Genomic DNA, 17,153 nt, shown 5'->3' on the forward strand with positions numbered 1-17,153 from the left:
TTCATTCAATCGTATTTATTGAGCGCTTAGTGTGTGCAGAGCACTGGACTAAGCGCTTGGGAAGTACAAGTTGGCAACATATAGAGACGGTCCCTACCCAACAGTGGGCTCACAGTCTTCTTCAAAGCTGCCTGCTTTGTTTGGACTACCCGCATTTTTGAATTTGAAACTATGGCAAGACAAAGGAGGATGTTTCCTGAATTTCTAAAATCCCTTTTATGGCGCAGAGCAAGGAAAAAAAAAAAAAGGATGAACTGTTGAGGAGGGGGGAAAAGAAAGTAAACTACCTCCTCCTTCAGCTGCAAATACTTTTGCAGCACGATCTTCGCAAGGAGGCATGGTTTTCTTCTGAAAATAAGGCGTATCCTTTACCTGAAATATATCAAACGAGCTTAAGGGAATGCTTTTAAGGAAGGCAATGAAGTAATAAATGTAAAACAAAATATATTCACCCCCAACAAGAGAGTTATGAAATAACAAAAGTCATTTATTTTCAATAAAAGCAAATATATGAATTCTTATTTTGCACTCATAGGTATAAAGAATAACTGAACAACTGAATGGGCCCAAATTTCAGACAAAACCCTTTATCTTCTATAACTCAACTGGAGGTCAAAAGCTAGCTTTGACAACACTTAATGATTCAAGAACATTTGTAAATGGCATGCTCAGTGTTTCTCTGGAGACCCTTTGGGATTTTCTGGGCTAGCATATATTATCTAGTCTGAACGCTGCTAATAATAATAATAATAATAATAATAATAATAATAATAATAATGGCATTTATTAAGTGCTTACTATGTGCAGAGCACTGTTCTAAGCGCTGGGGAGGTTACAAGGTGATCAGGTTGTCCCATGGGGGGCTCACAGTCAATCTCCATTTTACAGATGAGGTAACTGAGGCCCAGAGAAGTTAAGTGACTTGCCCAAGGTCACAAAGCTGACAGTTGGCGGAGCCGGGATTTGAACCCATGACCTCTGACTCCAAAACCCGTGCTCCTTCCACTGAGGCACATAATAATAATAATGGCATTTATTAAGCTCTTACTATGTGCAGAGCACTGTTCTAAGCGCTGGGGAGGTTACAAGGTGATCAGGTTGTCCCATGGGGGGCTCACAGTCTTAATCTCCATTTTACAGATGAGGTAACTGAGGCCCAGAGAAATTAAGTGACTTGCCCAAGGTCACACAGCTGACAACTGGCGGAGCCGGGATTTGAACCCATGACCTCTGACTCCAAAGCCCGTGCTCTTTCCACTGAGCCACGCTGCTTCTCAAAAGAGGGCTTAATCAGAGAAGGACTATTAGAGGAGATGTGACCTTAATATTGCTTTGATGGTGGAGAGAGTGGTGGTCTGATGTATATGGAAGTGTGTGGGGAGAAAGGTGGCAGGGAAGAGTTCCAGCCTAAGGGAAGGGTTGTTACTGAGGAATATAATAAGTACTCTGAAAAGTACATTCCGTGGAAAGAGAACATTACAATGTTGGAACAAAAGTGGGAAAGACAAGGTCTTAACAAGTATTAAATTAAGGACTGTAGCTCTTAAGCAGGAAAGTATGAAATTATTTTTGCCTTAGTTTCCCTAGTTTCCTTAGTTTCCTTTCCTTTAGAATGGCCTAAAACATGTTTCTAAACAGCAAAACTACTGTAGTAAACGCAACCCGACAAGCAAACAGAACTAATTTTAGGATAGAAATATAGTTTCATGAATATACCTGGAAGATTTCATTGACGTCCACTGGGAGAGCAAGACCAATGTAATCATCTGAGCTACCATATGTAGCATTGGATACCATGGACCTAACTGAAGAGGAGCGCTGCAGTGTATTTTGATTAATTGGACTTAATAAATCTTCTTTATCTAATGAGGCATAACTTAAAGCTTTCATGAACCTATAATACCGTGAAGAATAGAAAGTCTTTGCATTAGTTTTTTTTCAATTTTTCACCTTTATTGTAATAAAATCATTTATATTCTCCCCGTTTCCCCGTGAACTTCAGGATTCAGATACTAAACACAATGAAATGCATCTAAATAAAGGAAAATGAACATATGAATCTATTTTACACAGAAATCAAATTCTAGAAAAATAACCATTTTTAATCGGAGTAGATATAATTTCAATAGCATACAAAACCACTGCCCCTACATGAACTATCATCATGGAAAGAAATGACTGTGCCCTAGGTTATGACCCCAGAAATTGGGCTTACTTACCTGAGCTGAGGCCCCAGTCAAAGATGAAAAGGTGGTGCCCCAAACCTCCCGACCAAGGTCAGCTTAGTTACGGTAGGTTTTATGCGGTTACTAATTTCCAAACTGTGCTAAGTGCTGGGGTAGTTAGAAGCTATTCAGAATCACAAAAAGAGTTTCACAGATGGCTTTGCACACAGTAAGCACTTAACAAGTCCCAAAATTATTATTATTATCCCAATTTTACAGACGATGAAACGGAGACATAGGGAGAGGTTAGGTGACTTGCCCAGGGTCATAAGGCGGGGCAGTGGCTGGGCTGGCTGGGATTTGAACCCAGGTTTTCCAACTCCATCAAACGGCCTATCCGTTAAGCCACACTGCCTATATTGGGAGGGCTGAGGGACAAAGAGAAATGGAGACACGCTATCGTCAACCCTAACATCCTCCCCCAAGTCCTCTAGGTAGCCCTGATGCATTCAAAGTTAAAGGGGCGGTGTCTGAAACAGCAACCCTAGAAAAGAGGGGTTCAAGGGTATGGACCCTTAGGGGGTATCTTTAGGTTTTGACACCAAGGCCACCACTAAGCGGGACTGTACTAGTGACACATTTGCACGGAGCAACTGGACAGTCTCTTTGCTCGGCACTCTAAGGATGACCACTTCCATTACTGTTCTCATCACCATCTAAAGCTTAGGATTCACCATAAACTGATGAACGAAAACCTCCCAGGGTGGTAGGAGCAGAAACTGGTAACGTTTTACGACACCTGCTCGTGGAACGGATGTCACAAAATTTAAAGTTTAATATAAAACCATGTGTCCTTAATTTACATCACCAAAAAGTGTCTGCTGCAATGTTCTTAGTCACGCTTTTCCTGTACTTCATTGAATTCCGTGAGTGTACAATTCCATAGGAAGCCAAACACATCAAGAGGCTCAAGCAGGGTTGGAACAATACATCTATAATGGGGTTTACAGAGGAAAAGGTAAGGATGTTAAATAATTTGGAAACCTTAAGAGGTTCTGAATAGATTCAGGACACAATAGGCCACTGGGGGAAAAAGACAGGGCGGCCACAGGAGAAGAGGAATGAAAGGCTAACACCACACTATACTTCCTAATCATCTTTCGCTGAAAAAATTCTGGGTTACAGCCATCATTTCTCTGACCCAATATGGTCCTGATTATGTTCCCATTATACTTTATGCTGGGCTGGACTCTAAAGAGAAATATTTTTTTACGTTCCTCGAAGACATTAATAAAACCTGACAAAGTTGAGCATCAGATGCCCTCGTTTTCTTTTTAGAAATACGTAAGAATTAGAAAATGAGGATAATGAAAGCATCGTTTTGTCTATTTATTTTGGGAGAAAAAATATTTTCAAGAAAATGAAACTGAATAGATGCTTTATTTCATTAATTCCTATGGTTTTTTAGAATTCGTGCATCCTTAGAACCCCACAGTGCCGTTTTGTCAGAAAAAATGTGTACACTGGAAGTGGATAAACACCAAACTATTAAAATTATTGAAATAATATTATTCAACATACCAGAAGGGAGCAACATTGTTTTTATTTGGCAGCTGAGCGTTCCCAGGGTAATGGAACGAGCTTTCAGAGGCAGCAGCTTTAAACTGCTTAAAGTCCCTCTTCTCCCTGGTTTTCTGGTTGTTTTTTTTGTCTTTTTTAATGGCATTTGTTAAGTGCTTACTATATGCCAGGCACTGTACTAAATGCTGGGGTGGGATACAAGCAAATTGGGCTGGACACAGTCCCTGTCCCACGTGGAGCTCACAGTCTCAATCCCCATTTTACAGATGAGGAAACTGGGAAGTGAAGTGACTTGCCCAGGATCACACAGCAGACCAGTGGCATAGCAGGGATTAGAACCCACGACCTTCTGACTCTCAGGCCTGGGCTTTATCCACTTCGCCGTGCTGCTTCTTTCCCTACTCCTCAAAAAACTCCAGTGGTTGTCCATCCATCTCCACCTCAAACTCTCCCACATGCTTAATACAGTGCTCTGCACGTAGTAAGCGCTCAATAAACACCATCGATTGATTGATAGGCAGAATGACCTCTTGGACGTGTGCAACAGGGTCTTCGTGATAGACGAATGCTCATCCTCTTTACTAAGTGATAGCACAGGATTGTGGTTCTGTTTCCCGAAATCTCCTAAGCACTTAGTACGGTGCTATGCCAACTCATATTCATGCCATAGATGTTCATGAAGAAAGCCCTATAAAATCACTCTGAACGCTGCATAGTGATTTTTGATATTTTGGGGGACTTCCAGTATGCGCTGTTTAGTACTTGCTGTCAGAAACCTTGGACTTTTAAATGCTTTTTATTGTCAATTTTTACAATTAATGTCTGTCTCCCTCTCTACACTGTAAGCTCACCGTGGGCAGAGAATGTGTCTGCTAACTGTCGTACTGTACCCTCTTAAGTGCTCAGTACAGTGCCCATGGTACGTGCTCAATACATACCACTGATTGCTTGATGAGTGCCATGTGCCAACAATTAGACTCTGTTGAAATGCTATCCTGGATTTCACATTAGTCAATATTTGTAATTACCATGACTGTAAATGGAAAACTTCTAAGTAGAAGAATAGATTCTGAATGAGATGCGCTTGGCCCCTTTAGCTAAAAATTGGTACCGAAATCTACGCACAGGCAAATTTCCTAAATGGAAAATCCAGTTTAAAGTCTCATCAGAGTGCTTCAGTTCATTATAAGCCCTTCGATCTATTTCCAAAACATGCTACATTACTGAAATCTCAAAAGGAGGAATAAAGCCTTCGATATTCATTAGGTGTCTGGGTAAGTTAATATCAGGTGCTTCAAACAGAGCTAGAAATAATTACCATTATAGCTTTTGCTGATCTTTAAAAAAAGAGGGTCAACTGTTTGGGCCTTAAAATTGACCTACCTGAAAAGGTTGTTTGTTAGTGTAGGTCTTAAGCTCCTGATCCCCCCGACATGCTTCTTTTTAAAATCGATCCTTGCAGAAGCGAGAAATAAACGGAGGGGGGAAAAAAAAAAAAAGCTTGTGACTTTTAGGTCCCAGCAGAGCATTTACGTTTATTTTCAGGGTTTATAAGGAGTTTCTCCTCCTCCCCCCTCGCAGCTGCAAGAATCAAGGTGCAAGCAGCTGGGGCAATCCGGAGCTTATAACCTACTACAGAAAACCATTTTGGTGATAGGTCAGTTCTGAGGCCCAAATGAACGGCCTAAAGTGCCGAGGCACGTGAATGTGGTTTAATCCTTCGGTGCTACAGCTCTGATCACTAGAAGTGGAATCAGCTTGCTCCCTTACCTGCTGGGTGTGAGTCTCGAATCGAGGCTGCCGGTCTTCATGGTGATGGTGTCCGTGAACAGGACATCTTTTGCGGGGGACGCCAGGGCTTCCGAATGAGACAGGGAGGGATGCATCCTCTGCTGCTGTAGGCGTTTGAGGGTAGCGTAGCCAAAGGCATCCCTGGAACTCGTGTAACTGAAGTTATAATCCGCTAGGCTTTTAATGGTGGCGACCGAGGGAGCTTTAAGTGACTGTGCCCTTCGGGGAAGGGTGTGAGAAGAACCCGGCGGCACCAGAGATACGGAGTTGGATTTGGAGAGAGGCAGGTGGTTCGGCTGGGGCGTTGAACAGTGACTTGTTTTGACCGTCTTAGTGCTCACCACGGTACTAAGACTTCCACAGTCGGTGTCCATCGTTGTGTTGTCCACACCCACCGTCTCTCTGGAGGGACTTGAACTCATTGAGCTAATGCCACTCGTTGTAGTATCTGTATTAAAGCTTTGGCTCCGAATCTTCATATGTGAACTTGTAGAGCTATCCACAACCAGCCTCTCTCTACTTGCGTGGTCCCTGTGATTTTCCGTCCCAAGACTCCTGGTGAATTTTAAGTCATTCTCTCCGATACTCGGGGTGCTACCCGTGTCTTCGGTATGCTTGCTTCCAACGAAAGAAGTTTCTAATCCCAGTTTTTTCTGGACTCGGGATATGGGGATGAACTCGTCGCTGTGATTAAAGTCCGCGCTACTGGACGGCTCCGTGACCGTTCGATTCCGCCTCGCACCCGACTTACTCTCAGATGAGTGCTTGCCTCCTTTAGGATCACTGCTGCTGCGGTGTTTTTTATTAGGCAAGGTCAGGGAATTTAAGATCCGATTCTTCACCAGTCTGCTAGGGGCAAAGAAGAATGGATTCTTATCCTTTATCGGGCCCGGGCGGTCATAAAACGTTTGCTCAGCGTCCTCGCTGATATCGAGGAAAAAGGTGCTGGTGGAGCTACTGCCAAATCGGTCATCCTCCATGATGAACATACCTGGAATTAAAAGCTTCTTGTCAGTGAAATAAAAGGCTTCTAGAAAACTGCAAAAAAATAAACATTCTGATTTGTTTGGCTCAAACTCCCTTTCGAGGCAGACACGCTTTTTAAATGCAATAAAACTGACTTGTTCACTATCTTAAAACTCCCCACTGGCTGCCTGGGTGTCTTTGGGCCTGGACCTGTCTGAGTTTCATTTTTTCCCTAGCCCTGCCCTCCAAGGGTCGAGGGTCTTGGCACCAAGTTCACGCTGACACTTGAAAGAAAAAGCTGACATCCCTGGTGGCGACTAAGAAGGATTACCAAACCTATTTTCAAAATTCTGAAAGTTGATAAAACAAATCTTATTTGGAGACACCAAAATTCCTGCCTCTAAGTTTCTAGTTGGCTCTCCTTTTCCCTCTAAGCCTAAATAATCAAATATCCTAACGCCTAAACCTACTTTGCAGTATCTGACTTAACCAAATTCAATTTCTTGACTCTTCTGGCATTCACTCACTGCCTAGGTAATTTGATTTGTAAAAACGATACTCTTTTTCCATCAGAAGCAAATATGGGGGAATGGGCTCCGACAGACTATCCCTGTTTTTTCCCTGACCATTTCCTATCTCTAGAACAAAAGTCAGAAAATGGCCAGGCCATTTAAGGAATGGAAAGGAGAGGAAAGGGGAAGAATTAAGTGTGCTATTGTTCACCTAACAGGGCCCATTTTCTATTCAACCTAAGGGAAAGGGGATGTGGTGGTCTGGGTAGGGTTAGAGATTATTTGCAGATGTCTGGAGGATTTCCTGTATAAGAGTGATTTTCTTCTGAGAAGGGGGAGAATTGTTGATGGCCTGGGGATAGGACATTGTTCACCTCTGTAGAGATGAGTATCAGATGTAATTCACTCATACGTTAAAGCTACTGATGCATCTTCTAAATGACAGGGCCCAACTTGCAACAGAAATCCATGACTAGACACAACCTAGCCTGCCCCAAGTCAGCGTAATAATAATAATAATTATGATAATGATGATAATAAAAATAATATCTGTCAAGTGCTTACTATGTGCCAAGCACTATACTATGCACTATGGTAAGTACAAGGTATTTAGGTCGGACATAGTCCCTGCCCCAACCAGGGTTCACATTGTACGTGTGAGGGGGAACAGGTACCCAAACCCCATTTTACAAATGAGGAAACTGGGGTACAGAGAAGTGACTTTCCCAAGGTCACACGGCAGACAAATGGCCGAGCTGGGTTGCGGACCAGAGATAAGAAGTGGTCTAGAAATGAGACCGTTTCTCATCTGGAGGGGGACCGTGTTTCGTCTTAAATGGGTGGTTGTCCACTGGGTTCCTGGAAACTGTAGCTTTTGAAATCCAGAAAATATGTCCCACAACATCCAAACATGCAGACCCCACATATTATACGGCCACATCTATCCAAAACTCTGTCCAACTGGGCACCATGGGCATAAGATCCGGGAGCCAGGCCCATTCCATGCAAAAACTACCATACTGGCATCACAAAGGACATTTAGGGAGTACCTAATAAGCATCTTAGAAGAAAACATCAATTCTTTATTGAATGAGAAAACATGCTTTCCTGAGACAGAAATTTTACATGCAAATGTTAAGGCTTTTTTTTTTAAAGACGCTTTATTAAGCTTACTTGATGGTGCAGATTCACTTTCACTGTTATGTCTAGAGCTGGTGGACTCAGAGTTCAAACTCAGAGTGCTTGGAATAGAAGAGAGTTCATTGCAGAGATGTTCCACATCGTCTGGAACCACTGGCCAGGGTTGTTTGCGACTGTGTCGCACAGCATCCCAGTTGTGATATTTCAAGGTATCACATCCTTGCTTAGTTTTGGCTATCAGGCCAAGCACATAGACACAGGTTCTGCATTTGATAATAGGGATGATAAAACTTGAGAAGTGAATCAAGTCCCTCCGCCCCCACCAGCAAGAACAAAATCATTAACATTCAATGCTTTCTTTTTTATTAAAATATATTGCTTTTGTTTCTGTTAAAAACATAAGCGTTCTGAAAAATTACAGAATCATAAATAGTGTATCAAAAACGTGCCCCTATCTAGCTAAAAAAATCCCCTCCCACATAATCTTTCTGTGAAAATAATTTCGTCAGTGAAACAAAGGAATTAGTCAATATCACTTTAACAGCTAAGACAGACTGCTAACAATTTTTGGCACACATGAAGACAAAAATATATAAAAATTATAATGAGTATTTCAACCTGATGGTGAAAAAATGAAACATGATGTTTATGGAACAGAGAAAATCAAAACTTTAATCAAAAGAGAGAAAACAATTACAGAATAAAAGAGAGCTTTCCCCAATCCCAAACTTCATTAGAAGAACCTATTTTAAAATGCTGAAGCTTTATGGAATTCTCTAATAAAATGTGCCATGCAGAATAACTATGTCCTTTATGCACTTGGATCTGGACTCCTTAAACATTCCACCCTCAGCTATGGAGTAGGTACGTATGCATTTTACACTTTGCCATTTTCCCTTTCTGCAAATCATATTAGTGTCTGTCTCCCCTTCTGAATGTAAGCTCCTTGTTGCCAGGGATTGTGTCGACCAACTCTTGTACTGCATTCTCCCAAGTACACTCTTGTACACCTTCCCAAGTGCTTGGTGCAGTGCTTAGTGCACACAGGAAGCGCTCCATAAATACCAGTGACTGAAATGTTTACAAGAGAATTCTAAGTTTAGATATCCAACTTTAAAACTAAAATGACTTTTGTCTAAAAGAACAATAACTATTTTAACAGAAAGTCCAAATCGTAACTAATTTGGGAGAAGTATCGGATTGCAAATATACTCAATGCTGGTAAAATATGATTTTCTATTAAGAAAATCAGGCAATGTTCTTCGCAGAAATACGAACCTCTTCGTGGATTCTACATAGTGTACAACTGAAGAAACTCCTGGCATGCACGTGCATGCTATCAAAACCAGTAAGCGCTATAGCACAAATTTTCCTTCCTGTCAGGTTTCCAAGGATGCAATCCTGGTATTATAAAATAACTAAATGTACTGCCAAAATATTTATGCGAAAGTAAGATTGGGCACAGTTTAATGTTACACTGAAAATAAAATCAATGTGTCTTTTTAAAGTACAGATGATGAAGTCTTATAAATGGCCCACAGTGTAACAGAAAATTCAAACATACATAAAGCAAATTTAACAAGAAAATACATACCCTCTAATAGACAGAACCTCACAATGTTGAGCTAGTGCCATTATATCAGGAATTACATTCTCCTCTTGAAGCAAGTTCAGACCCCAATTTGATGATCCAATATTTCCCTGAAATAAAATAATCCTCTGTTATGACATCTATTAATGTAGTACCTCCCTTCAAGCAGTTTGGGGAACTACAAGGGAAAACATAAAACCTAACTCATTCTATTCAAACTTAGAAAAAAAACTGCTAAAAGCGAACGGAGAAATTAAAAATGAAAACACTAAACTGCAGAAAATATGAACCCCCTAAGATGATTGGAGGGTTCCTTAAAGGATAATTACTTAAAAAGGGTGTTTGGCGGCGATATGACCTGGCACAATCAATTATTTTGTTCTGGGAATGATAATGATGGTATTTCTTGAGCGCTTACTATATGCAAAGCACTGTTCTAAGCACTGGGGGGGGGATACAAGGTGATCAGGTTGTCCCACGTGGGGCTCACAGCCTTAATCCCCATTTTACACATGAGGTAACTGAGGCCCAGAGAAGTGAAGTGACTTGCCCAAAGTCACACAGCTGACAAGTAGCAGAGCCGGGATTAGAACCCATGACCTCTGACTTCCAAGCCTGTGCTCTTTCCATTGAGCCACGCTGCTTCCCAATAATTGGCTTTACATGAACAGTAAATCCTAGTTAAAATGGATATAAACTGATCAAAAATGAAATTAAATGGAAGTCACAAGACTCTTAAAACGTTAGTTAGACCATTAAATATTTTCATTACTAACCAAGGCCCAAAGGGCTGCTTTCAGTTGTTTAATTCCTTCCCACTTGTCCAACATAGGGGAACGAACAGTATAACTGAGGTCTGGAACGATACTCTGTGAAGGGAAAAATAACTCTGTGATTAACAATACATCAGCACTCTTCAGACAAATGAAATACTTAATTCTGTCTCAAACCTGTAATGTAACATCTTATAAAAATGACAGATTGCATTCCCTTGAAAATTTGCACTGCAACAGGAAGAAATAGAAACCTATGTGATAAATGTAATCTAGTAGAAAACTAGAAGTCATGGCCTCATTCAATTCCACATTCTTCCTTGTATGGTCACAGGCAAGTCACTTTTACTTTCTTATGTCTCTACGTATTCATTTATAAGATAGGGATAGAAAATAACTTGTCCCACCCTTCTTCCACAAAGATGTCGTGAACAGAAGTGAGATGTTTGAGGCACAATGTATGCCTTACAAATGCAATGAAAATTTAGTATTACCATTACCATATTACCAAGCTTGTGCCCTGTAATATTTTACTTCCAAACCTGATTATGGGCACCTATACGAGCTTTCAACATTAACCCGAAACAAGATTCAGAAGATGCCTATTTCTGAATAGGTTCCACTATCAGTTTCCCTTTGTGCATGTGTTCCTAATTATGGCAATATGCCGCTTGGAAGGGAACCAAACTTGCAACATGGCTAGTGATGACCCTAGGTGAACTGAAGTATTCATGGAAGAGATTACTGAGAGATCTGATTGTTTTTCAAACTCTCATCTTATGAAATCTCTCGCTCCGTCCCTCCTCCCCTCCTTAACTTCCATCTTCAACCGCTCACTCTCCACTGGTTCCTTCCCCTCTCCCTCTGCCTTCAAACATGCCCACTCTCTCCCATCCTAAAAAAACCCTCTTTTGACCCCACCTCACCTTCTTGTTATCGCCCTGTCTCCCTCCTACCATTCCTTTCCAAACTCCTTGAACAAGTCATCTACACACACTGCCTCCAATTCCTCAATGCCAACTCCCTCCTCGATCCCCTCCAATCTGGCTTCCGTCCCCTACATTCCACGGAATCTGCCCTCTCAAAGGTCACCAATGACCTCCTGCTTGCCAAATCCAACGGCTCACACTCTATCCTAATCCTCCTCAACCTCTCCGCTGCCTTCGACACTGTGGACCACCCCCTTCTCCTCAACACGCTATCCAACCCTGGCTTCACAGACTCCGTCCTCTCCTGGTTCTCATTTTAGCTCTTCGGCCATTCATTCTCAGTCTCTTTTGCGGGCTCCTCCTCCCTCTCCCATCCCCTTAATGTAGGGGTTCCTCAAGGGTCAGTTCTTGGTCCCCTTCTGTCTATCTACACACTCCCTTGGTGACCTCATTCGCTCCCATGGCTTCAACTATCACCTCTACGCTGATGACACCCAAATCTACATCTCTGTCCCTGCTCTCTCCCTCTCACCCCAGGCTCGCATCTCTTCCTGCCTTCAGGACATCTCCATCTGGATGTCTGCTCGCCATCCAAAACTCAACATGTCCAAGACTGAACTCCTTGTCTTCCCTCCTAAACCCTTCCCTCTCCCTGACTTTCCCATCACTGTTGATGGCACCACAATCCTTCCCGTCTCACAAGCCCGCAACCTTGGTGTCATCCTCGACTCCGCTCTCTCATTCACCCCTCATATCCAAGCCGTCACCAAAACCTGCCGGTCTCAGCTCCGCAACATTGCCAAGATCCGCCCTTTCCTCTCCATCCCAACCGCTACCCTGCTCATTCAAGCTCTCATCCTATCCCGTCTGGACTACTGCACTAGCCTTCTCTCTGATCTCCCATCCTCGTGTCTCTCTCCACTTCAGTCCATACTTCATGCTGCTGCCCGGATTATCTTTGTCCAGAAACGCTCTGGGCATATTACTCCCCTCCTCAAAAACCTCCAATGGCTAGTGATCAATCTGCGCATCAGGCAGAAACTCCTCACCCTGGGCTTCAAGGGTGTCCATCCCCTCGCCCCCTCCTACCTCACCTCCCTTCTCTCCTTCTCCAGCCCAGCCTGCACCCTCCGCTCCTCCGCCGCTAATCTCCTCACAGTGCCTCGTTCTCACCTGTCTGCCGTCGACCCCCGGCCCACGTCATCCCCCGGGCCTGGAATGCCCTCCCTCTGCCCATCCGCCAAGCTAGCTCTCTTTCTCCCTTCAAAGCCCTACTGAGAGCTCACCTCCTCCAGGAGGCCTTCCCAGAGTGAGCCCCCTCCTTCCTCTCCCTCTCCTCCCCCTCCCCCCTACAGCACCGGTATATATGTATATGTTTGTACATATTTATTACTCTATTTATTTTACTTGTACATATTTATTCCATTTAATTAATTTTGTTAATGTTTTGTTTTATTATCTGTTATTTATTGAGTGCTTACTGTGTGCAAAGCACTGTACTAAGCGCTTGAAAAAAAAGAAACTGTTCTAAGCGCTGGGGAGTTTACAAGGTGATCAGGTTGTCCCATGGGGGGCTCACAGTCTTCATCCCCATTTTACAGATGAGGTAACAGGCACAGAGAAGTTAAGTGACTTGCCCAAAGTCACACAGCTGGCAATTGGCAGAGCTGGTATTGGAAGCCATGACCTCTGACTCCAAAGCCCGTGCTCTTTCCACTGAGCCACGCTGCTTCTCCCCAGGACATGGGAATGGGGAGGGAGAAAGTAAGGAGCAGGAGGCTTCGAGCGTCTTAATTTTCTTCCTACGCAGCGAGGAGTGTGTGTATCTGAGCCTGCTCAGTCCGAATGAGCAATGAGAAAATCAGCCTGTGGCCTTGGTGGCCAGGGGGAAGGATTACTTACTTGGACACACAGAATCAACAATATATTATACCTAACAAATTGGACAGTTATTAGGCCAAAACTTTACAGTGACAAGGAACTGGATAAATACAACCAATAATCTGCCTATTTCATAGTAACTTACTGGAAGAGACAAACCTACACCAGGCTTCCTAAGCCAGCCTCTACTTGAAAGCAGGGGGGCATAGCAACCATTCCCGACAGATGGTTGTTTTTCCCTGTTCTTAAAGACTCAATAATCTGTTTCAGGGCTTTTACAATGCTTACTACAAAAAGATATCTTCCTGTAATTCATCTTTAATTCTGACACTCGGCAATTTCCCCCGGCAATCCATGTTCAAAGACCTTATAAAGCTAATATAAGCCTAAAACCAGATAAATGACCACTTCCCATTAGTAATCAATATATAAGTACACTTTAAAGTTGTTTCTTGATCATTTTAAATGCTTTTCTAAAACACATTTTAGAGAAAGAGGCTTAAGATTAATTGACATTAATGGAAAAAGGTGTTCTTGCTTGCAGAGTCCGGTCGTGATCACGTTCAGACTTCTACCGGAGATGACACCGAGGTTAACGGGGGGCAGTGGAAATAGGAAATTTAATTCTAGCAGCATCTGGGGTCAGGGAACTGTATTTCCTAGAAGCCAGAAGCCTATATTTCCCAGAATCACTTGGGAATGGGAGCCGATCTTGTAATTTTGTGAGACCGCAGTTGGCTCTTCGTTCCTATTTTCTGGGCTACATAGGCTCAGAACATTATTTAGGCATCTAAGAAAAATCGCGTATTTACTCATAATAGTTTGTAGCTATATCAAAATCTACATCCTTAGCAGTGTATATGCATTTGGATCTGGTTTAACTTTTCCCATTTTCTCTCCCCCTGCACTAAACTCTACGAAACTCAGCTTTCTCTCAATAACCCTAATAATTGAACTTTCATTAAATACCACATAAATAGTAATGGCAGAGTTATGAAATGGACACAAAATATCTTTGAGGACTTCAAGTCTAACAGTTCTTCAGTGAAATCAGATTAAGACCTCACCTGGACCTCCAACAAATGGCAGCCTGTTTTGTGGTGTACCAGTTGACCATACAGATGGACGGGCAGGTAGACATGTGGTCGCTGTAATCTAACAAAAAAGACTTTGATCAAATCTATTGCCTTCCCCTTGTATATATGCTGACATTTTGAAAATATTATTTCAGTTACTGAATCACAATAATATGCTGGGTGCAGAGAAGTATACATGTTCTTTCCACAGGGTGTTCAGTTTAAATTAAGATGACAAATTGAATGTTTTTTTTATTTGTGGAGGAAGGGCAACATAAAGGTCAGTTACACTGTCATTCATTCATTCAGTCGTATTTATTGAGCACTTACTGTGCGCAGAGCACTGTACTAAGTGCTATAGTAGGATCCACTTTTACCAGCTTTGAGCCTCTCCACTTTCTGGATCAGAAACAAGTTTGACCCCTTCGGAGATTGCTTAACAATTTAGTAATGGGGTAGGGGAGAGAGAGAGAGAGTCATTCACGGGACAAAAGAACCAAGGAGACACCTGATACGGGGCATTTTTATAAGCGGGGAGATGGGGAGAAGGAAAGGGAGGTCTTGGGTTCACTCTGCCATTGATAATTACTGGAGAGGAATGCTCATAAGCATGGGGCTTGGCTTAACCAAACCTTTCCGATGACAGCTTACTACGTACTTGATTTAGCCACTCAACATTTCTAGAGAATCGCGGGTTATGTATTCTAAAAGGCTGAATGCACCTTTGATTACTCCGACGAACGTAATTGTCACCATCGACGGGCTTGCGGTAGGTTGTAAGTGCTTCATTTAGTTGCTCTTCGATCAATTCAACGTATTTTGAGTTGTACTCCTAGAAAGGAAATACTGTTTGAGCAATATACATTGATATTGGACCTTTGCAAGTTTACGAAACTTAAACGAGGCTATTACACGCAAGTTCAAAAGACTCAAAAATAGCCTTAACATAAGTAGCAAAAATGTCCATCTTCATCTAGGTCCTGGTTCCAAACTCTCTCCTCTGCAGTCCTCACTGCTGCTCTTTTCCCAGCCAGCTTTCCAGGCAGCTTCACCCTCTCAGGCCCTTGCATATCCAGTACTTCCCAAGCACTTAGTACAGTGCTCTGCGCACAGTAAGCGCTCAATAAATACAATTGAATGAATGAATGAATGAACTCAGGCTCCCTCCTCCTCTTCCCTCATTCAATCATCGGTATTTACTGAGCACTTACTATGTGCAGCACACTGTATTAAGTGCTTGGGAAAGTACAATACAACCGAGTTCCCTGTTGCTCTTCCCCTGGCTCCTTCCCTCCTAGCCAACGGTCGCCTGGACGCCAACTCGGACTGTTTGGAGGGAATGAATCGCATGGAGAAAATGCTGTCATGTACCACTCTGAAGTCACTGGAATTTGGGATTCAGAGAACTGAGCTTCTTCTAGAGTTGTTTTCAAAATAAATTTGGTGTCAACTCCCTTTTCGTTATTAGTTTAATTTCTAAAAGTGGCTAAAAGTCTGTGAAACAGCGGATTTGAAAATACCCTTGCCATCTGGATCTCCCTAGCTCTTGTTTGTCCTGATCTGCCTCTGCTTGCCTGTGTTTCTCTGAAATGTTCTGGTCTCATATGACAAAAAGGCCAGTGTAGCTGCTCTTCCCTGAACTAAAATGAATAGAGCAAAATCAAATCTGATCTATTTTAGTTCAACATTGTATATCAACTCTGACAATCACTATACATTTGTGCGGATAACATTAAAAAATAATAAAAATCCTGGATGTCACAAAGACCCATCCTTAATATACCCTTCACAACTCGGCAATTCCCTTCCACTGCGTGTAAAGAGGTCTTTTTTAAAGTATGATATAGTAAAAATTCCTAAAATTGTTGAAAGGTGTTAGGCTACGGTGGTAAGCTAAGTTTACATTCCTTATTATGAGTTAGTAACCCCTAGTCTAATTGTCAGACCATTCTCATTGCCATTGAACTAATTCCCTAGCAAACCACCACCCCTCCTCGGTTACTACTCTTGCTTCTGTAGCATAGGTACAATGGAGATATTGCAACTATTAAGATGCTAGCAGCGTGGCTCAGTGGAAAGAGCCCAGGCTTTGGAGTTAGTGGTCATGGGTTCAAATCCCAGCTCCGCCAATTGTCAGCTGTGTGACTTTGGGCAAGTCACTTAACTTCTCTGGGCCTCAGTTACCTCATCTGTAAAACGAGGATTGACTATGAGCCCCCCATGGGACAACATGATCACCTTGTATCCCCCCAGCGCTTAGAACAGTGCTTTGCACATAGTAAGCACTTAATAAATGCCATCATCATCACCCACCTTTCTCACCCTCCCTGATTCAACAAGCAGGGAAATATGCAATATCGAGTGCATTTACCAACACTAAATCTTCATTCAGTAAACAAATTACCTTTTGCCATTTTTCCATTTGCTTAGTTACATATCCTCTCTCATTTAAATAGGAAAACCCCTTCGGAATGGATAGAAATCTATAAAACAGAAGCATAATACGGCATTTACAGAAGCTATCTTTTTCATGCACGTCATTCATATAACTACTATCTCAAAGAACTGCAAATGCAAAATGGATACACAGAATGCATACAGAGAAAAGCTCAATCCAGAGAATAAGGGAGAAAAAGTGATTATGAGAACACTAGTCAAAAAACACAAGAAAATAGAGAGCCATTTCAACAGTTTCAATATGCCAAACAACTCGAAAGGGGTATAATAATAATGATAATATAATACTAT

General features: G+C 42.3%; 1 protein-coding gene across 3 annotated transcripts in view; it reads right to left on the reverse strand.

The window, feature by feature from the left end:
• The window catches only part of RICTOR (RPTOR independent companion of MTOR complex 2), a 139,586-nt gene that overhangs the window by 14,222 nt on the left and 108,211 nt on the right, over positions 1-17,153 (reverse strand). For 2 of the 3 annotated variants that reach the window (XM_038743315.1, XM_038743313.1), the window contains exons 25-34: positions 16,810-16,888; positions 15,128-15,237; positions 14,397-14,484; positions 10,523-10,615; positions 9,750-9,856; positions 8,189-8,418; positions 5,517-6,528; positions 5,130-5,201; positions 1,717-1,894; positions 288-372 (exon numbers count right to left, since the gene is read on the reverse strand). In XM_038743315.1, the coding sequence (XP_038599243.1) occupies positions 288-372; positions 1,717-1,894; positions 5,130-5,201; positions 5,517-6,528; positions 8,189-8,418; positions 9,750-9,856; positions 10,523-10,615; positions 14,397-14,484; positions 15,128-15,237; positions 16,810-16,888 (2,054 nt within the window). The remainder of the gene's footprint in view (positions 1-287; positions 373-1,716; positions 1,895-5,129; positions 5,202-5,516; positions 6,529-8,188; positions 8,419-9,749; positions 9,857-10,522; positions 10,616-14,396; positions 14,485-15,127; positions 15,238-16,809; positions 16,889-17,153) is intronic. The other variant, XM_038743314.1, reaches the window with a different exon arrangement.

The sequence above is a fragment of the Tachyglossus aculeatus genome, chromosome 3, assembly GCF_015852505.1.
Source record: "Tachyglossus aculeatus isolate mTacAcu1 chromosome 3, mTacAcu1.pri, whole genome shotgun sequence".
NCBI lineage: Eukaryota > Metazoa > Chordata > Mammalia > Monotremata > Tachyglossidae > Tachyglossus > Tachyglossus aculeatus.